General features: G+C 44.0%; 1 protein-coding gene and 1 long non-coding RNA gene across 2 annotated transcripts; one reads left to right on the forward strand and one right to left on the reverse strand.

Annotated features, from left to right (window-relative positions):
- Positions 1-797: 797 nt before the first annotated feature.
- Positions 798-24,720, reverse strand: LOC110531846 (glycogen phosphorylase, muscle form). The gene is made up of 20 exons (XM_021615296.2): positions 24,253-24,720; positions 9,899-10,000; positions 9,440-9,518; positions 9,189-9,292; positions 8,845-8,976; positions 8,645-8,756; positions 8,349-8,431; positions 8,092-8,235; positions 7,777-7,869; positions 7,301-7,447; positions 4,664-4,827; positions 4,438-4,552; positions 4,231-4,332; positions 3,975-4,122; positions 3,833-3,891; positions 3,443-3,584; positions 3,009-3,216; positions 2,549-2,683; positions 2,370-2,436; positions 798-2,153 (listed from the first exon to the last, which is right to left on the reverse strand). The coding sequence occupies exons 1-20, from the start codon at positions 24,493-24,495 to the stop codon at positions 2,001-2,003; spliced, it is 2,532 nt and encodes an 843-aa protein (XP_021470971.2). The 5' UTR covers positions 24,496-24,720; the 3' UTR covers positions 798-2,000.
- On the forward strand, positions 10,007-20,896 carry LOC110531847. The gene is made up of 2 exons (XR_002474765.2): positions 10,007-10,485; positions 20,619-20,896. It is a non-coding gene; the product is annotated as an uncharacterized LOC110531847 (long non-coding RNA).

Below are 24,720 nucleotides of genomic sequence, written 5' to 3' on the forward strand. Positions count from 1 at the left end.
ATAACATAGACTGTCCCATGTTGGGTAAACAAGCAAGTTCATAGTCAACAAAGCATGCAGAAGTGGTGAGGCAAATAGCATAAAGCACTTTCGAAAAATATAACAACTTGGGGCTAGCCATTGTAAGTTCAGAGTCGAAAGCTTGGGAGAGAGAGGTGAGTGTGGTGGGGGTACCTATACCAGACAGGGGGAGACAGGCCAGGGCAGACGGTGAACAGATCGCCAGATGGAATCCAAGCAGCAGTGCAGCAGGCAATGGGAGTAGGTGTCACACCCACTTGGGAGAAGCTTTTTTCGGGAGGCAGATTCCTTGTAGAAAATTCCAGCTAACTAGCTAACATAGCTAGCAAGTCTCTGTCTGTCTTTTCCATGTGGAAAAGGAGGTCATTAGCTAGCTAAATATTTTCAGTATCGTCCAGACATCCAAACAAAGTTGTCCCGCGTGGCTCTTGTATTTTGGGTGGCGGTGCATGCATCTTAGGTGTCGGTGTATGCACCTTAAAAGTTGGATACGATCCACCAACTCAATCTCAAAGAAGAGCCACAGCCAACTGTACTTTCAGCATTCCCCGCAGAAGGCCAGACATGATTCAAACGCAGCAACAGGTTCCAGTTATACAGCTAGTTAGCTTGTTTGTGTGTTTGTTGTGTGTACTTCACTTTGGCTTTGTTTGCAATTCTATAGTCCTGCGGTAGCGCCGTCATGTGATCTTTACCTAATTTTCGTGGTGTAATTTGCTCAGTTTTCATTCATAGACACAAAAATGTAGAGACAAAAAGTGATGAGAGAATGTAGCTATTTTGGAATGTAACAAAATATCACAACAATTGTTGTAACTTTGTCTCCTTTATTGACGGTTGTTTCACATTAACAAGAGAATGCAGGGTTTGAAGCTTTCAGTGCTTTTCAGACTCTTCCTAAAGGAAGATAAACATTAATAAACTAATGGAAAGTGCAATTTACATCAACCCTACACACTCAATTACTAGTATAATCTTAAAGTTAAGTCCAAGACTTCCAAACACTGAAAAATACTATTGTACCAGAAATGTTTATTTATTTGAACATAAAAAAAATATCTGCTTACATGAGCAGTCAAGGTGTTCATGGGCTCACTTTAGGCCGTACAACTACTAACACAGCTTCGTTAAGGCAGCTTTATAGTCAATCATAGAGGTATTAGGCAGAGAAGGTGGAGGAGAGAAGGCTTAGTTTGTTGCACTAAATGATGGATCATAACTTCCGACACCGGAACAACGTTTTGAGGATATACTGATGGGATCATGCTAAACAAAACACAGCTGACAGCAGAAACTATTTTTAGTAATAAGCATTGGTGTGGGGGGGCTAGCCAAAAGATGAGCATGTCAACCTAGTCCATTGAACCTGATTCGTTATTTGGTGCAGATATGATTAAAGCGGTGGTCATTGGCAGGCCAAAGCTGTAGCGTAGAATCACAGTGTCTATGTGAGAAGAACGTGCATATTTTCAGCCACTCTAATGTTGTATCTTGTCTCATCCTTGGAAGATATGGTTTTGGTACCATTAGACAGTGTTGAGGTTTCCAGCTACTTGTTGACCCCAATGACTGTTAAAGGGTGTATTCTCCGGCCATATTGTCTGAAATGATGGTCAACAGTGTTACTGATGTTGCACAGCTAGTCGACTATGCATTGAGAAGGTGAATGCAGATTTTGACCCAGCCCATTGAAAATTAGTACTGAATGTCGAGGTTAAAAGTGGTTTCAGGTTATTGGCCATCACATAGCTGGACAGGGGTTGCTATAGTCAATCATTAACTAATACTGACCACAATTAAATAGCACAATGAAAGAAAAGGTACTAGTTATAGGGGAGATTTCAGGTTTCTAAACCATTTCTCATGTTAACATTTCTTTTTTTGTGGAATAGCCAGAGGTAAAGGCAGAAGTTGGGGGCTGTGGGAAAAACAGAGGTTGGGAATGTGGACAAGCCTGAGGCTGGTTTTCTGGCTGGGGCTTATTGGCGAGGATCATCTGGGGCAGGGATCCTTTCCAGGCTGGGCTCCATGCCCCAGATCTCCCGGGCGTACTGGGAGATGGTGCGGTCGCTAGAGAATTTACCACAACCGGCGATGTTGTGGATCACCATCTTGGTCCATTCTTTGGGGTTCTGTTGGGATGGATCGGAAGAGAGGGGAATTAAAACCATTGCAGAAGGAAGGAATACTGTTATGTTATGTATGTGGAAAAACTCAGAGTTGACAGGGGAATAGTCAAGTCACCTTTTATTTACAGTGCATTTAAACAGATCTTAACACACTTTACAAAAAAAGAAAGAAATTAAGAAAAAATAAAACAATAGATATTCAGTCTATGAAACACTGACCTTGTAGAGAGCACTGACTTTGTCCTGACATTTGATGTAGGCTTCGTAGTCGGCGAACACCTTGAATCTGCAACACAAACATCATGCTCGGTTAGACATTGTGTGGCTGCGTGTATATCAGTTGAGTACAGTGTGTCAGCATTTGGGTATTCTTTCGGTGACTCAGCTTTTTCACCCACCTGTCATGATGCAGTAGCATGTTGACAATGTCCTTGAAGAGGTCATGCTGGTCGGGGCTGAAGTATCCACCAGCGATCTGGTCCATGGCCAGCTTCAGCTCAGGAATGCGATTGTAGTACTCCATGGCATCATATCTGGAAGATGGATAAATTACTAAAGAAGAGGATACATTTATAAAGAAGATAAAACATATTTTTTCCATTATGTCATTTTTTCACCTATCATCATTTCCAAGTCATCCCCCCCAAAAAAATCTGCTTCCGTTCCATCCTTCACCCTTCCAAACGTCTTGGCTTCCACACCAAACTTTACCAAGTAAGCATCCTTCCATGTCATCCATAAGTTCTCTCCATAGCTATCATCCAATACCAATATTTTTGTCTTCTCCACCATCACTAACCAGAACCTCTTTGTCCATCCATCCATCCATCCACCCACTCACACCCTCCACTGTCTTACCCGCTCTTGTCCATGGCGTCCACGTCATCCACCCTCATACCAAAGATGAAGAGGTTCTCCTCCCCGGCCTCCTCAGCCATCTCTACGTTGGCTCCGTCCATTGTGCCGATGGTGAGCGCTCCGTTCAGCATGAACTTCATGTTGCCAGTTCCAGACGCCTCTGTGCCAGCTGTGGAGATCTGCTCAGATAGATCGGACGCAGGGATGACTGGGTAGAGAGAGAAAGAGAGATGGGGGGGGAAGAGAGCGGGACAGGGATAAACAGAAATAGAGAGATGAGACCAGGCAGAGAAAGATGGGTCTTCGAACCTTTAACAAAATTTGCCGGCGCTAGCGAGCGCGAAGTCTTAAACGAAGAAGGAAGACATGGAGGGTTACTTAGCTCCTATGGGAGCATAAAGAAAGAAACCAACAAGTATGTGACTTTTTTTTACTTTTCTCAGCCAGAGTGACCTTGTAGTTCTCCAGGAAGATGACTTTGAGGCGGTCGCCCACCACCTCGTCGTGGTTGACAATATCTCCAACGGCCGTGATCAGCCTGATGATCAGCTTAGCAGTGTGGTAACCAGGGGCAGCCTGGGGAAAATGGAGAAAAACATATGGAAGCACATGGATGCCAAAATCTCATACAGGGTAGCTCAAAAGATTAGCCTGGTCCCAGATCTGTTTGTGCTGTCTTAAAAACTATAGTCGTTGTCTCCATGGGAGTTGGCAAGACAGCTCAAACAGATGTAGGACCAGGCTAACAAAATATATCTATGACTAAGACTTTTACAATACACTGTGTATCCTTGTTATGTAATCACACTTTAATTGCTACTCACCTTTCCTCCAATCATGATAGTCCTGGGGGTCCAATTCTTGTTGGGCTCCTTCTTGATGCCTGATTGAAAAAGAAGACAGGCTAACTTGGTTTACTGAATAATGTCTCTCACTAGAGCTGTGAAAGAATGGAGTACCACTCACGGTTGTAGAGAGTAATGATGTGCAGGCAGTTAAGCAGCTGCCTCTTGTACTCGTGGATCCTCTTGACTTGAACGTCGAACATGGAGTTGGGGTTGATCTTCACCTTGTAGTGCTCCTCGAGATAGGCAGAAAACTTAAGCTTGTTCTCCTACAGATAGAAACAGGTGTTAGGAGGAGTGATAGTCATTGTCTCAAGACGGAGATGTGGACCGAAATGACAACGACGCCATAGGAGAAGAGACTGTTGTGTTCTGACCTGTTTGACCTTGGCGATGTCCCGAATCAAAGAGTCGTCATCCACAAACTCCAGCAAATTCTTCAGCTGGTCCAGATCGCGGATGTAATCCTCACCAATCCTCTGCACATTCAAACATTCAGAAACACCCATGTTTAGAAGAATTCTATCAAACACTACTGTCAAAGCCACGCTTACTTCACTTTAGCTGTATACTCCACCACATACCTCTGCAATGACTTCAGCCAGTCCAGGATTGCACATGACCAGCCAGCGTCGGGGTGTGATGCCATTGGTCTTGTTCTGGAACTTGTGGGGGTCCACCTCGTAGAAGTCCTTGAACCTGTGGACACAATGGGCGAATGATCAAATGCCCCTCGACATCTCATTGACCAATGGGATAGCAAAGTACAGTATAGCTAACGCCAAAATAAAACAACGTTTTTTTTTGTACAGAGTGGCCTTGATGATGTCCGAGTGGATGCGGGCCACTCCGTTGACAGCGTGGGAGCCCACGATGCACAGGTGGGCCATGTTGATCTTCTTCTGGTCGCCCTCCTCCACCAGGGACATGCGGCGCAGACGGTCATGGTCCCCAGGGTAAAGGTTAGCAATGCGCTGAGGGAGGAGGGACAAAGGATTTTATAGTAGTTGTACGGCCCTTCCTGTTTTGATCACGTTAGTGAGAGATGCTAGCACATACATGTTGAGGCAATGGTTTGGACTGTATCTAACTCTTAATCCCTCTAAAAGGCTCTGCAGACGGTACGTCAAATTCAGTCTTTCATCACGTCACACTGTGTGGTGTTCCAAAATTAGATCTTGATGTCAACCTGGACAGATTGTACAATCTGCTCCAGTTCTGTCGTCACATTCTGCAATTGGCTTGCGAGGTTGACATAGGCTACGCCAACTGCAATGGTTTATTTGATCTGCACATGTGCCAGCACCAGCGGCACAAGCCTCACTCTATGCTTATGTGCGAGTGAAGTGAGTTTGGAACAACTTAAAGTATGCAATTTAGAAATAGTTTTCACATATATACATAAGTATGTAGACGCCACTTCAAATTAGTGGATTTGGCTATTTCACCCACACCCGTTGCTGACAGGTGTATACAATTAAGTACAAAGACATGCAATCTCCATAGACAAACATTGGCAGTAGAATTGCCCTTACCGAAGAGCTTAGTGACTTTCAACGTGGCACCGTCATATACCAAGTCAGTTTGTCAAATTTCTGTCCTGCTAGAGCTGCCCCGGTCAACTGTAAGGGCTTTTATTGTAAAGTGGAAATGTCTAGCTCACAGAACGGGACTCCTAAGTGCTGAAGCGCGTAGAACGTTAAAAAGAAACGTTTGTTCTCTGTTGTAACACTCACTACTGAGTTCCAATCTGGCTATGGAAGCAACGTCAGCACAAGAACAGTTCGGTCGGGAGCTTCATGAAATGGGTTTCCAGCCTCCCGGTCTAGGGCACTGCATCGCAGCGCCAGCTGTGCCACCAGAGACCCTGGGTTTGTGCCCAGGCTCTGTCGCAGCCGGATGCGTGTTAGTGTTAAGAAGCAGTGCGGCTTGTTTGGGTTGTGTTTCGGAGGACGCTTGGCTTTCAACCTTCGTCTCTCCCGAGCCCGTACGGGAGTTGTCGTGATGAGACAAGATAGTAATTACTAACAATTGGATACCACAAAATTGGGAAGAAAAAGGGGGTAAAAGAAAAAAGAAATGAGTTTCCATGGGCGAGCAGCTACACACAAGCCTAAGATCACCATGTGCAATGTCAGGCGTCGGCTGGAGTGGTGTAAAGCTTGCCAACATTGATCTCTGGAGCAGTGTAAACGCATTCTCTGGAGTGGTGAATCACGCTTACCCACCTGGCAGTCCGATGGAGAAATCTGGGTTTGGCGGATGCCAGGATAACGCTACCTGTCTGAATGCATAGTGCCAACAGAAAAGTTTGGTGGAGGAGGAATAATGGTCTGAGGCTGTTTTTCATGGTTCGGGCTAGGCCCCTTAGTTCCAGTGAAGGGAAATCTTAACGCTACAGCATACAATGACATTCTAGACGATTCTGTGCTTCTAAATTTGTGGTAACAGTTTGGGGAAGGCACTTTCCTGTTTCAGCATGACAATGCCCGCGTGCACAACATGAGGTCCCTACAGAAATGGTTTGTCGAGATCGGTGTGGAAGAACTTGACAGGCCTGCACAGAGCCCTGACCTCAACCTCATAGAACACCTTTCTGAGGATTCGGGAATTCTGACTGTGAGCCAGGCCTCATCGCCCAACATCAGTTCCCAACCTCACTAATGCTCCTGTGGCTGAATGGAAGCAAGTGTCTGCAACAATGTTCTAGTGGAAAGCCTTCCGAGAAGAGTGGAGGCTGTTATAGCAGCAAAGGGGGGACCAACTCCATATTAATGTCCATGACTTTTGAATGAGATGTTCGACGAGCAGGTGCCGGCATTCTTTTGGTGTCCGAACTCAGAATTAAATAGGCTTCCCCTAAAGAACATGGTCGCTGAACATTTATTTTGATTGCTGATTTTGTACAAATCCCACCAGGTAGCCTGATTCCAGATGTATCACATAACAAATATTTTCAGGGAAATCCTTCTTCTTTCAAAGCATGAAAACGTTTAAAACAAACCGTTAGATTAATCTGACGATTCACAATAATCGTCAGGTGCCTTGTGGCTGAGGTCAGTCACCAGGATCGGCTCGTAACATCAGCCACACTATACGATAAAGGCTCAACATTTCAGACACTGACAGAACTTTGTTGGAGCCTACGACCACACGTAATGGTACTTAATTAGCAGACCTAGACCCTGTCACACTGAATGAGCCAAGATGTCCGACAATCGTTTACGACATAAGAATTTGCCCATGATGTAGACATTTTGTCTGAGACTGCAAAATCATGGCGTAAGACGGCTAAAATTGTACAGTCTGGTGGTTTTAAGACCCATGCCTTATTATTTGACCCACACTGTAATATCGAGTGAACATTTGGATGTCTCTCTCACTCTCTCTCACTGTCTTTCTTTCTCCCACTCCACCCCCCTCCCCCCGCCCTCTTTCTCTCTCTACCTCCAGGTGGCGTCGGTTGATCTCGAAGATGATCTCCAGGTGTCTGGGCAGAAGGTTTTGGAACAGGTCGATTGGCCAGCGCTCCAGGGCTTCAGGCAGGACTGTATGGTTGGTGTAGGCACAGGTACGTGTAACGATGTCCCAGGCCTGAGAGAGGGGTAAAACACAAAGATGCATGTAGAAGGAAATTGTGAGAGGAAGAGGCTGTGACAGGAAGAGGCTAAGCGAGAGGTTTCACTCTTGCCAAAATCTGTCCAAAATAAGCCCAATGTGTTTCTATTGGCTTATTTTAGACCTAAGCTTGTGACCTGCCTTCCCGCCTTTGGGACAACGACTCCCATTGTTAGGGCAGAGACATGAGCATCTCGTCATTATATAAAGATCTCTGGGAGCATTCCCCTTTTCGTGGTGAGTATTCGTTACACTTCTATTTTTTGTGCAACACTTTTGCTTAAGCAGGGGGACCAGCACTGTACCTTCTCCCATGTCTGGTGCTCCGTGTCCAACAGGATCCTCATCAGCTCAGGGATGGCCAAGGCAGGGTGGGTGTCGTTCAGCTGGATGGCCACCTACAATATGGGCAAGAGAGAGGACATCAGCACAATAGATACGATGCAGTTAGGGAAGGAAACTTTTGCATATAGTCTCACACTCCGCCATTGTGTCTTTGGCATAGTACCGTAGAGTGGTCAGTGAACAAAGACATTTGGAGAGTATATGGTGCTTTGATACATATCGTCCGGTTACAACATGGTCTAGGACGCTAAGGATATCTATTGTATCGAGCTTACCTTGTCAGGTAGGGTGGACAGGTCCACACGCACAACCTCGGTGGAGCCAAACTTTGAGGACTTGAAGCGACGGACAATGTCCTGCAGAGTGGCCGCCACCACAAAGTACTCCTGCTTCAGACGAAGCTCCTTGCCCTCGAAGAACTAGGGTCAAACACAGATCCACAGTCCATCCCACTTGTTTATTATGAATTCCTCATAACAGTGCATTGACGGCTGGGTAAATAAAGGTTACATAAACACTGGGTTCTACTCACGTTGTCATTAGGGTAGAGGACACGGGAGATGTTCTCAGCCAAGTTCCTGTCCAGCACAGCCTGAATGTAGCCGCCAACATTGACTGTAGAACGGCAGAAAAACGTCTGGTCTCATCATACATTTAAAATGCCTTGCACTAGACTGTTTTCCAGCTCCAATCCGGACAATCTGACTGGTGAATTAGCTGACTGACAAAACTATTACAAAGGTTGTAAAGATGTTGAGCAATGCATAATTCAATCAGTAGGTTCAAGCGGTAAACCAGGCAAGCCCAAACAGTCCAGAAGTAACTCACAGTCTTTCAGGTTGAAATCACATGGGGCCTTGGCGGACCATAGTCTCATGGTGTTCACAACGTTGTTCCTGTAGCCAGGGACTGGGGTGTCATAAGGAAGGGCCAACACTACCTGTCAACATAGCAGGGTCATGTAATGTTTAGTTATGGCTACAATGATGACTATTTCTATGTTGTATCCTTTCTATGTGGCCTCTCACCTGTGTGTCAACCCATTTTACCCCATCGGGGGTGTGCTCCACTCTGCCATAGAAGTGGACAGGTCGCATGTACTCGGGGCGGGCCTTCTCCCAGGGGTTGCCGTAGCGCAGCCAATCATCAGCCTCCTCCACCTGTGAGGAGATGTCAGTCACTACAATGAACTATGAGTTCTGATTATACAGCATCATGACTCTACTGTGAGTAGATGACAAAAATGTGAGAAATGATTCATCAAATAAGTGGACCATCTAAAGCACATGACTCCAACAAGCACTGGAAAGTACCATATACACTCACAGACATGTACATAAATATAATCAACTTTGCCAGTCAGTCAAACTACCTGCCAGCCATTGACTATTTTCTGGTTGAAGATGCCAAACTCATAGCGGATGCCGTAGCCATAAGCTGCCAGCCCCAGAGACGCCATGGAATCTAGGAAGCAGGCTGAGAGCACAGGTGGGGGGGAGGGAGAGATGAGGTGGGGGTTTTCCTGACCACTGCCTGAGCATTACTGTCATTGGCTACACTATTTGTGCAGGGAAGAACCAGTGAGGTAGACTAATCGAGAGCCGAGTAGGAGGAGAAACTCACCGGCGAGCCGTCCAAGACCACCATTTCCCAGGCCGGCATCCTCCTCAATGTCCTGCAGCTCCTCCATGTCCAGACCCAACTGTTGAAGACGAAGATACATTGTTAAGATTTATAGTACTTTATTAGCCTTCATACATTTTAGGGTGGAGGGAGGATGGGAGCTACATTAACGTAATAAGCCAAGCTTTAGCATCTGAATACAAGGGAATGGGGCAGTGTTCAATCTCAGAGTAGGGCCACGTACCTGAAATGATTAAATAATCAGGAAGTATTCTTGAATCTTACATGGAGTGTAACAAAAAAAAAGCACTCATTGTCAGTGTCATTAATGTTCAATGTGCCAGTTTCATACCCTCCACAGTGTATGTCACAGACAATGTACTAGGTTGAGGTAACTATGATGGGACACTGTTATGGTCCAGAAGGGTCCTATGGCCCTAAGGCCTATCCGTCAGTCACCTGATAGGTGGCCTCATCACAGGCATTCTCCAGTGCCAGGTTCACCATGGTATTCTGCAGGGTGCGCCCCATGTAGAACTCCAGGGACAGGTAGTACACACGCTGGAGAGGAGCAACAGAGGAAGGTACATCAAGAAAAGTGAATGCAATACAGTACAGCGCGGAATACCCTCTGCATTCAACACACCTTCAGCCATCCAACACTAGTGTGCCCCCATGTGGTAGCCCTGAGAAATGCAACATTATCTCTGCCTCTCCTATTCTTCTAGAGAGGAAGCAGCTGTAGCCAAGAGGGGAGAGCCGGTGCTGCCAAAAACAGCAGATCTATACTTGGCGACCCGTCAAGCAACAGCTCTTTCTGAGAGAGCATTGGAATGAGTTCAACTAGCTCCCAAGCCTCTATTAATACCGCTAGTGTACACCAACAACTGTTTCAAAAGACAAAAGTTCTTTATAAAGCACTTGGATTCATCCCGTGGTCTCACAATAACCGACATAAAGAGTGCTGCAAACCGTGGCAGTTCGTTTACTTACGTCCGTATAGGATTTCTCTGCAGCTTGTCTCCACCTACTACAAGGACATACAGGTTTTTACATCATATCCTCACTCAGATTCATGTATGGCGTATGTAACTCACACTGAAGCTATGCAATGAAATCATAATGAAATCAAATACATTTTTGTCACATGCACCAAATACAACAGGTGTAGACTTTACCGTGAGTTCAAAGGTAAGAAAAGATGAGCAAATAATATATATTTTTAAAGGAAATAGTAACACAAAAAAAACAACAATAACGAGGCTATATACAAGGAGTTTCCATTGTTTTATTTATTTAACCTTTATTTCATCATGAAAAGCCCATTGAGACCCAGAGTCTCTTTTTCAAGGGAGACCTGGCCAAGAAGGCAGCAACAATCAACAACTGCTGGTGGTGAAGGAGACCAGACTACAGAAGTAAAGAGGGAGTTTACCCAAAAGGGCTTTGTGGATGAACACATACAAATGTAGCTTTCTGTGCATATGAAGTGAGGTCCAACCTACCATTTGGTACAAGTTGCAATGGTGGGTGAGTGACTTGGCATTTGTAATAAAGCGCAAGGATGCATGATAAACAGAGTCCAGTCTCTGTAAGGAGTACCAGTACAGAGTCAATGTGCAGGGGTATGAGGAAGTTGAGGTAATTGAGGTAATGTACATGTAGGTAGGGGTAAAAGTGACGAAGCAATCAGGATAGATAATAAAAAGAGTAGCAGCAGCCTATGTGAAGAGTGTCTATGTGTGAGTGTTTTGTTTGTGTCAGCGTATATAGTGTGTGAGTGTAGTATGTGTGAGTGTGTGGGTCGAGTCCAGTGAGTGTGCATAGAGCAAGTGCAAGAATGTCCATAGAAAAAAAGGGGGACAATGCAAATAGTCTGTGTAGCCATTTGGTTAACTATTCAGCCGTCTTATGGCTTGGGGGTAGAATCTGTTCAGGAGGTTTTGGTCCCAGATTTGGTGCTCTCGTACCGCTTGCCGTGCGGTAGCAGAGGGAACAGTCTAAACGTTCTCGCACAGTGACCATGTTATTTCTGCGAAGACTATTTGATTCTGAGTTGGGACATGCGAGGTGTGTATGTGAAAACGATTTATAAGATGCATACCTACAGTTTTTCCTAACTCACTTCACTCGCACATAAGATGGAAGCTTGCGCTACCCGGGAATGGCCTGGCACATGCGCAGATCAAATCCACCACTGGAACGCCGATTAAGCCGTTTACATGTCCTAATAATTTGAAAGATTGCTCGCCGTATGCTTACTTCGATTATGACCTAATGCAGATTAAGATAAGCAGAGTAAGATGTTGACATGACTAATGTCATACTCGGCCTACTTCTATAATATTGAATTATTAGTGTGCATGTAAACATACTCAATTGTGCAGCTGAAGAACGTTTTGAGGATCTGAGGGTCCATGACAAATCTTTTCAACCTCCTGAGAGGGAAGAGGCGTTGTCGTTCCCTCTTCACTACTGTGTTGGTGTGTTTGGACCATGATAGGTCTTTAGTAATGTGCAAACCGAGGAACTTGAAGCGCTTGACCCTGTCCATTACAGCCCCGTCGATGTGAATGTGGGCTTTCTCGGCCCTCCTTTTCTCATTTTCCTGTAGTCCACGAATAGCTCCTTTGTCTTGCTGACGTTGAAGGAGTTCTTATTGTCCTAGCACCACACTGCCAGGTCTCTGACCTCCCTGTAGGCTGTCTCATCATCGTCAGTGATCAGTCCTACCACTGTTGGGTCTTAATGATGGTGTTGGAGTTGTGCACAAACACGCAGTCGTGGGTGAACAGGGAGTACAGGAGCGGACTAAGCACGTACCCCTGAGGGGCCCCGTGTTGAGGGTCAGTGTGGTGGATGTGTTGTGGTCTACCCTCACCACCCGGGGGTGGCCCTTCAAGAAGTCCAGGATCCAGTGTCAGAGGAAGAGTGATGAGCTTGGAGGGCACTATAGAGTTAAATGCTGAGCTTTAGTCAATGATCAGCATTCTAACAGAGGTGTTGCTTTTGTCCAGGTGAGAAAGGGTAGTGTGGAGTGCAATAGAGATTGCGTCATCTGTGGATCTGTTGGGGCGGTATGCGAATTGGAGTGGGTCCAGTGTATGTGATGATGGTGTTGATGTGAGCCATGTCCAGCATTTCAAAGCATTATATTTTTAGAGATGTGAGTGCTAAAGGGCGATAGTCATTTAGGCATGTTACCTTGACATTCGTGGGCACAGGGACTATGGTGGTCTGCTTGGAACATGTAGCTATTACAGACTGGGTCAGGGAGAGGTTGAATATGTCAATGAAGACACTTGCCAGCTGGTCAGCACATGCTCCGAGTACCCATCCTGGTAATTCGTCTGGCCCTGCGGCCTTGTGAATGTTAAATTGTTTAAAGGTCTTACTCAGATATACTACAGAGAGCGTGATCACACAGTTGTCTGGAACAGCTGATGCTCTCATGCATGGTGGTGCAGTGTTGCTTGCCTCAAAGTGAGCATAAAAGGCATTTACACTTTGTCTGTTTGATGGAGGGCGTATCGGAATTTTTTATAAGCGTCCAGATTAGTCTCTCGGTCTTTGAAATCGTCAGCTCTAGCCTTTAGCTCAGTGCGGTTGTTGCCTGTAATCCATGGCTTCAGGTTGGGATATGAACGTAAGGTCACTGTGGGGACAACGTCTTCGAGGCACTTATTAATGAAGCACTTATTAATGCTAGCAAAACAGTCCTGTAGTTTAGCCTCTGCTTCATCGGACCACTACCGTATTGAGAGCGTCACTGGTACTTCCTGTTTGAGATATGGTCACATTTGGTAAATGGAGGGCAAGGGAGAGCTTTGCAAGCATCTCTGTGTGTGGAGTAAAGGTGATCTAGAGTTTTTATGCCTCTAGTTGCAAATGCCTCTTCGCTTCATTATTTCTAAGGTCACTACTTTTTATTTATTTATACTTTTTTAAAAACCTTTATTTAACTAGGCAAGTCAGTTAAGAACAAATTATTATTTTCAATGACAGCCTAGGAACAGTGGGTTAACTGCCTTGTTCAGGGGCATGCTCTCAAAGCTCGGGGATTCGATCTTGCAACCTTTCGGTTACTAGTCGAACACTCTAACCACTAGGCTACCCTGCCGCCCCACTTAAGTGATAATGCCCTCGAAGCCGGTGTTTGGAGGATATATTGGCATGGGTGTTGTTAGGCCCCAGAAGAAGTTGAGGGCCGGCAAACTGTGCCAATATATCCTTCAAACACCGGCTTTGAGGGCATTATCACTTTTATACAATGGGTTACTATCTTATTTAAATAATGATTTACATATTTTTTATTTAAAAAAATGTTATTTTGATGAATTATATTATTATATAGTCCCTACACAAATCTAAGGTTGCTACCCAAGCCGGCTGGTCGTTCTTTCTATCGGTTCGGTTGCCAGAGATGCAACCCTGTCGTTCAGTCTTTTTGTTCTGTATCTGGACGCGACCCAGTCGTTCGTTTCAAATGTTCCATTGCCATACTGGCGGGCATCATTCTCATCCCTTGCTTGCTAGCTAGCCAACTACGGCTAACTTACAGTCACGTCAAAGCAGCCAGAATAACAGCAAAGTAGCTGCATTTGCATTTGTTTAAGCTGTTTTCTAGTTACCTTTATTTGGGTACATCCATAACAATGAGCTAATGAGGCACGATTTTGCCTGACATAGAAAATGTGCTCACCCGTCAAGGCACTGTTGTTCAGAAGAGCTAGCCAACAACACAGCTAAAACAATCACTTCAAACTGAAGCTAGAAAGGCTGCAAACTTTCCTCCACCCACCACCTGCCAACCCCTCTTTTACGCTACTGCTACTCTCTGTTCATCATATATGCATAGTCACTTTAACCATATCTACATGTATATACTACCTCAATCAGCCTGACTAACTGGTGTCTTTATGTAGCCTCACTACTTTTATAGCCTCGCTACTGTATATTGCCTGTCTTTTTATTGTTGTTTTATAAAAACAACTGTTGAGAAGCCTTTTTGTCCTAGACTTGGCACTCCGGTACCGCTTGCCATGCGGTAGTAGAGAGAACAGTCTATGACTGGGGTGGCTGGGGTCTTTGACAATTTTTAGGGCTTTCCTCTGACACCGCCTGGTGTAGAGGTCCTGGATGGCAGGCAGCTTAGCCCCAGTGATGTACTGGGCCGTACGCACCACCGTCTGTAGTGTCTTGCAGTCGGAGGCCGAGGAATTGCCGTACCAGGCAGTGATGCAACCAGTCAGGATGCTCTCGATGTTGCAGCTGTAGAACCTTTTGAGGATCTCAGGACACATGCCAAATCTTTTTAGTTTCCTGAGGGAGAAATAGGCTTTGTATATATCTATAAAAATGATGCCAGCTGAGTCATGATTTTGACTGGCTGAGAAACGCTGGCTGCCTGTCTGTCTCGTCCCGACTCCCGACAAAATTACTATGGGACAGCTGAAGATCGAATTTGAATACTGAAACGATGTTGAAAATGTCAGAGAGACAGATAGCAAGCTTTATACAAATCTCTGCTGTTGAAAATTAAATATTATTCTAAAAGCATTATGTCTAGATGCTTTTGAGACAGTGGATTGCACAGTCAGATGGAACAGAGTAAATAGGCATTTTAACGTTATATATTTAGCCTGTGATAACTTGTGGAATAGACACTGACTGGAATGCGGTTTTAACCAATCAGCATTCAAGATTAGACCCACTCGTTGTATAAAGTGCTACAACATAATTGATCGGGATGGTGTGTTTGATATCCTAAATGAAGAGCTAGGAGGGAACGACACCCGAGACTTCGATTGACCTGTGACATTTCAAATGGGGTTATTCCGACAATAGGAAGGAGGGCATGCAAATGAGGACATGGAAAACAGAGCTCCCTACTGTCCCATTGAGTGTGACCATGATAAAGTGACAAAGGCATCTAGTCCCTTGTTAAAAATAGTCGCATTAGTGGCCCCTTCTAAAAGGTTAGAGCGACTAGGGAGGGAGATGCCAATCATTGGTGGAGATGGGGTTACATAAACACTCTAAATAACAGCAGTGTTACAACTATTACTACAGCTATTAAATGCATTTTGTAAACATGAAGACTTTGGGAAGAATGGATTGATTATGAGAAATTACTATTATAGGAAAATGGGCCGAATACCAAAAATGTAATTGAACTCCTGGATTCGTGTAAACAAATGATTATTTATATTTCTTACGGGGCATGGAGGTATTGGTCAAATATGTTCTCAGGGTCTTTATTTGATCACCGTGTTGCAGGAGACCTGCTTATGCCGATTATGACTTTACGCTTTACGCCGATTCACATAAACAGAGTAAGGCGTTTATATGACTAGTAATGTCAAAGTCAGGCCTACTGCATTGCCGTGCACAGACTTTTCAGGGCGCAGGTGCTCAAAATGAAAAAAAGAGCCCAACCCCCCCCCCCCCCCCCTTTTTTTGACTGATTGCTTTTTTTTATCTTCAATGCTCTTTCGATTTTTAAATAATAACTTCATAATTTAATATTCATAATCTTCTAACTCATGATAAATGTCAGGCTGGCTTGTTTGGATATTTTAGTATATTGTGGTCTGTGTTGCTGCTGCCCTGACACACATGTCCAACTCCCGACTGAAGGGGGGGAGTTGAGTCGGAGGCCTCATTGATGCATCTGATCCTCTCTCTTTCTGCCTCTCTCTGCTGCGTGTATCAGCCAACCAGACCGAATATTGATGATGTAAATCAAGTGTTAATCAAATGTTTTGCTGCTGTTGCAGTACTGTTGATATTTAAACTAGGTAGCTAGCTATACACTGGACCGGTGACTACATCTCAAATTTGAATACCGGACAGCAGAAAAGCATACGCAGCCAGGTAGTTCAAGACGTCTATCCATGTCCTAAGGACGTCGGGAAAGGCCTTCAAAACTGGCCACTGGGGCAATAGTGAGCGCTGTTACCATCAAGTAGGCTTGGGTTTTGTTAGGGTGTTGTGGGCGGGGGTGGTCCCATGACTCTGGATCAGAAGGTTGTGCGTTCGATCTCCATCGTGCAAGCTGGTTTTTGGTTTTAACCCTATCCCAAAACTTAACCCTTACCGTAACCATTTGGAATGAGTGCCTAAACTTACGAGCAGCAGGAGCAACAAAAACACTTTGAAATTTGACGTTTGGAGTAACTGCAAATAAAAAAAGTTTGGAAGACGTGGATGAACATCTAACTCTGCCATAAGACTGAGAGCTTGTTTTGTGCGTGCGAGCTCTCTACAGGCCAGAACAACAGGCGCAACAAAAGGACTGGGTGGGGGTAGAGGGTGGCGAACTTGACGATGTCATGACGACTTGCGGGCAGTCGGTTCAGAACAATGCCAAAACCTGTATTCAAAAATAAAATTATACTACCACCCAAAAGGGCACTTGGCGAGTGGGACGGCAAAGGAGCAAGTGGGAGGCACAGGTAGACCCCTATCTGTGCACGTGCCTGGCCTGCTGCCATAAGCAGTTTAATATTGAATTATTAGAGTGCATGTAAACATACTCATTGATCATTGTTTTCTTGATGCTACATGTAGTTGTTCATTGACATGGAATTCTTTGCAAATTCTGTGCACCTGTTTTTTAATGCGAATGAAGGCCCGCTTTTGAGTTAATACTGCTTGCTTGTTTGTCTACTAACTTTATCTACTCTATTGTTTATGTGATGGTGCCGGAGGGGAAGGATGCCATCCTATTGGCTCTTAACCAACCATGCTATCCTGTTTGTTTTTTTGCGTTGTTCATAACTTGTTTTGTACATAATGTTGCTTCTAATGAGCTTCTGGACATCAGCACTGCGATTTCTTACCTGTATGAAGAGTTATTCTTCCCTGAGTCGGACGGGAGGGATATTATACAAACACCCCAGATCCCTGTTATTTGCGGACGAAGGAAACTGAGATTTTGCGGAAAGACATCAGGGTACCTTGTGAGGATCAGGCGACGAGTGGCTAATCTGCCTTTGCCTTCCGTCCTGCTAGCTAACGTTCAATCGCTGGAAAATAAATGGGACGAACTGAAAGCATGTTTATCCAACCAACGGGACATGGCTGAACAATGACATTGAGCACATACAGCTGAAGGGTTATACACTCTATCGGCAGGACAGAACAGCAGCCTCTGGTAAGACACGGGGCGGGGGCCTATGCATTTATGTAAACAACAGCTGGTGCACAATATCTAAGGAAGTCTCAAGGTTTTGCTCGCCTGAGGTAGAGTATCTTATAATAAGCTGTAGACCACACTATCTACCTAGAGAGTTTTCATCTGTATTTTTCGTAGCTGTCAACATACCACCACAGACCGAGGGTGGCACTAAGACCGCACTCAATGAGCTGTATACCACCATAAGTAAACAGGAAAACGTTCATCCAGAGGCGGCACTCCTGGTGGCCGGGGACTTTAATGCAGGGAAACATAAATCAGTTTTACGTAATTTCTATTAGCATGTTAAATGTGCAACCAGAGGGGAAAAAAATTCTAGACCAACTTTACTCCACACATAGAGACGTGTACAAGGCTCTCTCTGTCTCAGTCTGTATTGCCTACATGTTTCAAGCAGACCACCATAGTCCCTGTGCCCAAGAACACTAAGGTAACCTGCCTAAATGACTACCGACCCGTGGCATTCACATCTGTAGCCATGAAATGCGTTGAAAGGCTGGTCATGGCTCACGTCAACACCATTATCCCAGAAACACTAGACCCACTCCAATTTGCGTACCCCACCAACAGATCCACAGATGATGCAATCTCTATTGCACACCACACTGCCCTTTCACACCTGGACAAAAGGAACGCCTATGTGAGAATGCTATTCATTGACAACAGCTCAGCGTTCAACACTATAGCGCCCTCAAATCTCATCACTAAGCTAAGGACCCTGGGACTAAACACCTCCCTCTGCAACTGGATCCTGAACTTCCTGACAGACCGCACCCAGGTGGTAAGGGTAGGTAACAACATATCCGCCACGCTGATCCTCAACACGGTGGCCCCTCAGGGGTGCGTGCTCAGTCCCCTCCTGTACTCTCTGTTCACTCATGACTGCACGGCCAGGCATGACTCCAACACCATCATTAAGTTTGCTGATGACACAACAGTGGTAGGCCCAATCACCGACAACAATGAGACAGCCTATAGGGAGGATGTCAGAGACCTGACCCTGTGGTGCAAGGAAAACAACCTCTCCCTCAACGTGATCAAGACCAAGGAGATGATTGTGTACTACAGGAAAAGGAGGACCGAGCACGCCCCCATTCTCATCGACGGGCTATAGTGGAGCAAGTTGAGAGCTTCAAGTTCCTTGGCGTCTACATCACCAACATCACACTTTTAAAATTCATATTGTTATCTTGTTGCTATATTTGCATAGCTTCTTTCATGTAAACGCATTTAGCATATTGCTACTGATTAACAATTTCTTTGTGGATTTTGATGTGTGCTTGGGGTAGAGGTCGACCGATTATAATTTTTCAACTCCGATACCGATACCGATTATTGGAGGACCAAAAAAGCCGATCCCGATTAATCGGCCGATTAAAAAGAAACACATGTATTTGTAATAATGACAATTACAACAATACTGAATGAACACTTATTTTAACTTAATATAATACATCAATAAAATCAATTTAGCCTCAAGTAGATAATGAAGCATGTTCAATTTGGTTTAAATAATGCAAAAACAAAGTGTTGGAGAAGAACGTAAAAGTGCAATATGTGCTATGTAAGAAAGCTAACATTTCAGTTCCTTGCTCAGAACATGAGAACATATGAAAGCTGGTGGTTCCTTTTAACATGAGTCTTCAATATTCCCACGTAAGAAGTTTTAGGTTGTAGTTACTATTTCCCTCTATACCATTTTGTATTTCATTAACCTTTGACTATTGGATGTTCTTATAGGCACTTTAGTATTGCCAGTGTAACAGTATAGCCTCCGTCCCTCTCCTCGCTCCTCCCTGGGCTCGAACCAGCAACACAACGACAACAGCCACCACATCGAAGCAGCGTTACCCATGCAGAGTAAGGGAAACAACCACCCCAAGGCTCAGAGAGAGTGAAGTTTGAAACGCTACTAGCCAGCCATTTCACTTCGGTCAAACCAGCCTCATCTCGGGAGTTGATAGGTTTGAATTCATAAACAGCGCAATGCTTGACGCACAACGAAGAGCTGCTGGCAAAACCCACGAAAGTGCTGTTTGAATGAATGTTTACGCGCCTGCTTCTGCCTACCACCGCTCAGTCAGATACTTAGATACTTGTATGCTTGTATGCTCAGTCAGATTATATGCAACACAGGACACGCTAGATAATATCTAGTAATATCATCAACCATGTGTAGTTAACTAGTGATTATGATTGATTGTTTTTTATAAGATAAGTTTAATGCTAGCTAGCAACTTACCTTGGCTTACTGCATTCGCGTAACAGGCAGTCTCCTTGTGGAGTGCAACGAGAGAGAGGCAGGTCGTTATTGCGTTGGACTAGTTAACTGTAAGGTTGAAAGATTGGATGCCCCGAGCTGACAAGGTGAGAATCTGTCGTTCTGCCCCTGAACGAGGCAGTTAACCCACCGTTCCTAGACCGTCATTGAAAATAAGAATGTGTTCTTGCCCACTGACTTGCCCAGTTAAATAAAGATTAAATAAAGGTGTTAAAAAAATAAAATTTAAAAATAAAAAGCATTTGGCAAATCGGCGCCCAAAAATACCAATTTCTGATTGTTATGAAAACTTGTAATCGGCCCTAATTAATCGGCCATTCCGATTAATCGGTCGACCTCTAGCTTGGGGTTATGGTCTTGCTGGAAGATCCACATCCGGCCAACTTTCAGCCTCCTGGCAGAGGCAACAACGTTGATGCTGTTGACCTTAACAAGGGCCCCAGGACCAGTGGAAGCAGAATAGCCCCATAACATCAAAGATCCACCATCATATTTTACAGTAGGTATGCATGAACAAAATCAAAACCCATAACTACCTACAAATACAGTGATGGACCTTTGATGTTATGGGGCTATTTTGCTTCCACTGGTCCTAGGAGTGTCTGCTAAATGACAAATGTTATGCACTAGTAATGTTTAGAAATCTTCAGAGGAAGTGAACCTGCCTCCTGTTTAGACAGCTGGTTGTTGTGTTTCAGATCTTGGAGACGGGTAAGGTGGTGGACTGTGTGACAGTGGAGCCCTACATGCTGGGGGACTTTGTGAATCTCACAAACAACACTACTAAAGTGGACAAGAGGTTCAAGGCCTCAGAATACGGCATAGACTTCAGATATCAGGAGACTGAAACTTGGCCGCAAGTGGATCTTCCAGCAAGACAATAACCTCAAGCACACAGCAAAATCCACAAAGAAATTGTTAAGTCTCCACACTTGAAACACATTGAAAAAACATGTGGTTCGAATGGAACAGAGCTGTACATAAGCGCAGACATAAGCGCAGACAAAAGACACACAATACCCCATAATGTCAAAGTGGAACTATGTTTTTAGAAATGTTTACAAATGAATAAATAATTAAAATCTGAAATGTCTTGAGTCAATAAGTATTCAACCCCTTTGTTATGGCAAGCCTAAATAAGTTTAGGAGTAAAAATTTGTTTCACAAGTCACATAATACAGTGTATTCAGAAAGTATTCAGACCCCTTGACTTTTTCACATTTTATTACATTACAGCCTTTTTTCTAAAATAGTTTTTTTCCACATCAGTCTACACACTATACCCCAATGACAAAGCAAAATCAGCATTTCAGAAATGTTTGCAAAAAAAAAAAAAACAAGCCATGAGGTAGAAGAATTTGTCCATAGAGCTCAGAGACATGACTGTATCGAGACATGACTGTGTCGAGGCACAGATCTGGGGAAGGGTACCAACTTTTTTTGCAGCATTGAAAGTCCCCAAGAACACCTTGGCCTTCATCATTCTTAAATGGAATAAGTTTGGAACCACCAAGACTCTTCCTAGAGCTGGCTTCTCAGCCAAACTGAGCAATCGGGGGAGAAGGGCCGTGGTCAGGGAAGGGACCAAGTACCCGATGGTCACTCTGACAGAGCTCCAGAGTGCCTCTGTGGTGGTGGGTGGATCTTCCAGAAGGACAATCATCTCTGCAGCACTCCACCAAATCAGGCCTTTATGGCAGAATGGCCAGACAGAAGCCACTTGAAAAAACAGATTCTCTGGTCTGATGAAACCAAGATTGAATTCTTTGGCCTGAATGCCCAGCGTCACGTCTGGAGGAAACTTGGCACCATCCCTACGGTGAAGCATGGGGGTGGCAGCGTCATGCTGTGGGGATGTTTTTCAGCAGCAGGGACTGGGAGACTAGTCAGGATCGAGGGAAAGATGAAGGGAGCAAAGTACAGAAATATCCTTGATGAAAACCTCCTCCGGAGCACTCAGGACCTCAGACTGGGGAGAAGATTCACCTTCCAACAGGACAACAACCCTAAGCACACAGCCAAGACAACACAGGAGTGGCTTCGGGATAAGTCTCTGAATGTTATTGAGTGGCCCAACCAGAGCCTGGACTTGAACCTGATTGAACATCTCTGGAGAGACCTGAAAATAGCTGTGCAGCGACACTCCCCATACTACCTGATAGAGCTTGAGAGGATCTGCAGAGAAGAATGGGAGAAACTCCCCAAATCCAGGTGTGCCAAGCTTGTAGCGTCATACCCAAGACGACTTGAGGCTGTAATCACTGCTTCTTCTATAGAAGAAGACCATTTTTATTCTCAGCTTCTTAACTACCTCATCAATATGCTTTTTAAAAGACAGCTTTTCATCTATCCAGATGCCCAGATTTTTGTAAGCAGGGACAAGATCAATATAGACACCATCCAAAGTACATATGCTTAAATCATTAGTTATTTTTATGCGCTCTAGAGAACAACATATACTTTGTTTTACCTGCATTTAGAGCCTGGTCAACTGTGGGGGCAATAGCATACCCAGTATTATCTGCATACAAGTGCAGGTTACATTGATCAACAGTATCGAAAGCCTTTGACAGGTCAATGAAGATGACAGCACAATGTTGCCTTTTATCCATACTGTTAATCATTTATAACTAGGGATGCAGCATAGATAGTGCTATGACCTGGTCTAAAACCTGTCTGATGTACAGCACATTTAGAATACATTTCAAAGATAAGAAAGATCTTAGCTGAGAAATAATCAAGAATTCTAATATATATATATCTAGGCAAGAAATTGGGCGATAATTATTTAGGGTCACCACCTTTGTGAACGGGGAGTACATGGGCCGCCTTCCAAACCTTGGGGATAGTACCAGATATATTTGCCAGGTTAAAAATATGGGTTAATGATTCAGCAATCAAGGGGGCAGAGATCTGCAGCAAAAATGGATCAAGCATATCAGCCCCAGTGGATATCAGTCTTAAGCAAGGCTTCTAGCACATTACAGATAGTAAATTGTTGAAATGAAAAAAAAAGATTCACTAGAATTGGACAGAATCAATTTAACATGTATTTTTCCAATGTGTGTATGTAACTATTTTCTGGGTAGACATTAAATCTGCAAATGTCTGGTGTTATTTTTCTGTTTAATAATCCAAGATTCTCAACTAATTGTATGTGATGCATTTGTTCATAACTCTTGCTCAATATTACACCCATACAATTACTTTCTTTAAGAACATAACAAATAATATTCTGTATTTTTAAAGGTTGAATTAACTAATTACTTTGTCACATTAAAAAATATGCTCCGTAAGAATAAGAAAGTAATTCAATCTATTGCTACTCTTAAAGATGCACTATCCAGAAATCGCTCGCCATTTCCTGGTTGCTGAAATTATAATAGTTAGCCTAATTTCAGTTTATGTGACAAACCAAGCAAGTATAGTGTAGAGAATCATTGTAACTTCTAAACCGCTGTGAAATATATATTACATAAACAAAAATATTGTAGGTCGTGTACAAAACCAAAAATTAAAGACACAAAAATGTAAGAACAGGAAGCATAGAAATAGCGCACATAGAACAGATCTACCACTTCTTAAACTTGCTTTCAAAGAGAATGACAGGCCTATAACTCACATTGTTATGTGAATTTGGTCGGGTCGCCCAAAAAGTTACATATTGCAGCTTTAAGCATTTTACATGTATTTGAATGTACAACCCTGTATGCGTTTTTTGTTTTGCGTGTTTGTGATGTTTTGTTACAAAAATCTATACATTCTTTAACAAATGTCACATTTAAATGTATATCCTTCGAAATGTATGGAATTTATATTATGAAAAAAAATGATAAGAGTATGCGAACGTGAGTAGATTATGTTGAAAACGACAGGCGTCCATCTTGGATGCTGTCTCCAGTTTATTTATCAACTCAGTGATTAAGAATGAGATAATATACAGAAATGTACTGAATGTTTTCTCATCCAGAGATGCAACATCATAATGTAGCCTAACTAGCAAGGAGCTTTGATGGAGCGCTCAATGTAGAATTTGGCATTCCTTTACCATTTTCCCTGCATAATCACATTGAGGATGAAATAGTCTACTTTCCCTTCAATTGATATTATATGAGCATAACACTTCTGTAATTTTAGCGTCTGAAGCGCAGAGTCTAGATTTCAGCATAATTTCACATAATGCGCAGTGATATTTCCCTGGGAAAACCACCCCCTCCCCACTTTACCCGGAGTCTGAAAGAGGCGCAGGCCTACGTGCCGAAGCCTGCAATTTGTGCGGAAGATTGCGATGGGACGGGAACACTGTGTCACTGCGGCAACTCGCCTGCTTACCTTGGGGTCTTTCTCGTAGTAGTGCTGCTGCGTCCTGATCCATCGGCCAACCAGATGGTCGCGCACTGTGTTGGCCAAGGCGAAGTAGTAGTCCCTTTTGGTCGCCACATTTCGGTCCTTTACGAGTGTAAAGTGGAGATGGCGATTAAAATTAGTCTTGAGGTCTGAAACATTTTCCACACCTGCAAGCCCTCGCACCGATATCTGCTTTCTCTTCTCCTGGTCTGTCAATGGCTTAGGCATCTTGGTAAATGCGTATTTTCTATTGTACGACTGTAGATCCGAATGGCAAATATCGACCTAGGCTGATGAGAGATGGCAAGTAACTAACTGTGTTATGCCTATGCTTGTCACAGTGTTTGCCCTGCCTCCCTCTGACCAGTGGGGATCCACGCGATAATACAGCCACAAAGTCTATATCGTAAAGCTTCAAGAAAACACAAATGTGCTTTTTGGTCTTAAATTAAG

Source organism: Oncorhynchus mykiss, chromosome 9 (assembly GCF_013265735.2).
Source record: "Oncorhynchus mykiss isolate Arlee chromosome 9, USDA_OmykA_1.1, whole genome shotgun sequence".
Classification (NCBI taxonomy): domain Eukaryota; kingdom Metazoa; phylum Chordata; class Actinopteri; order Salmoniformes; family Salmonidae; genus Oncorhynchus; species Oncorhynchus mykiss.

Bases quoted from the DNA above. Each gene is read 5' to 3' on its own strand.
- LOC110531846 (XM_021615296.2), bottom strand. From the start codon at position 24,495: ATGCCTAAGCCATTGACAGACCAGGAGAAGAGAAAGCAGATATCGGTG. The intron at 9,519-9,898 runs GTGACTGACGGA...CGTCTTCAACAG, and splicing joins GTGATGAGGCCACCTATCAG to TTGGGTCTGGACATGGAGGA. The intron at 2,437-2,548 runs GTGGGTGAAAAA...TTTGTGTTGCAG, and splicing joins ATGCTACTGCATCATGACAG to ATTCAAGGTGTTCGCCGACT.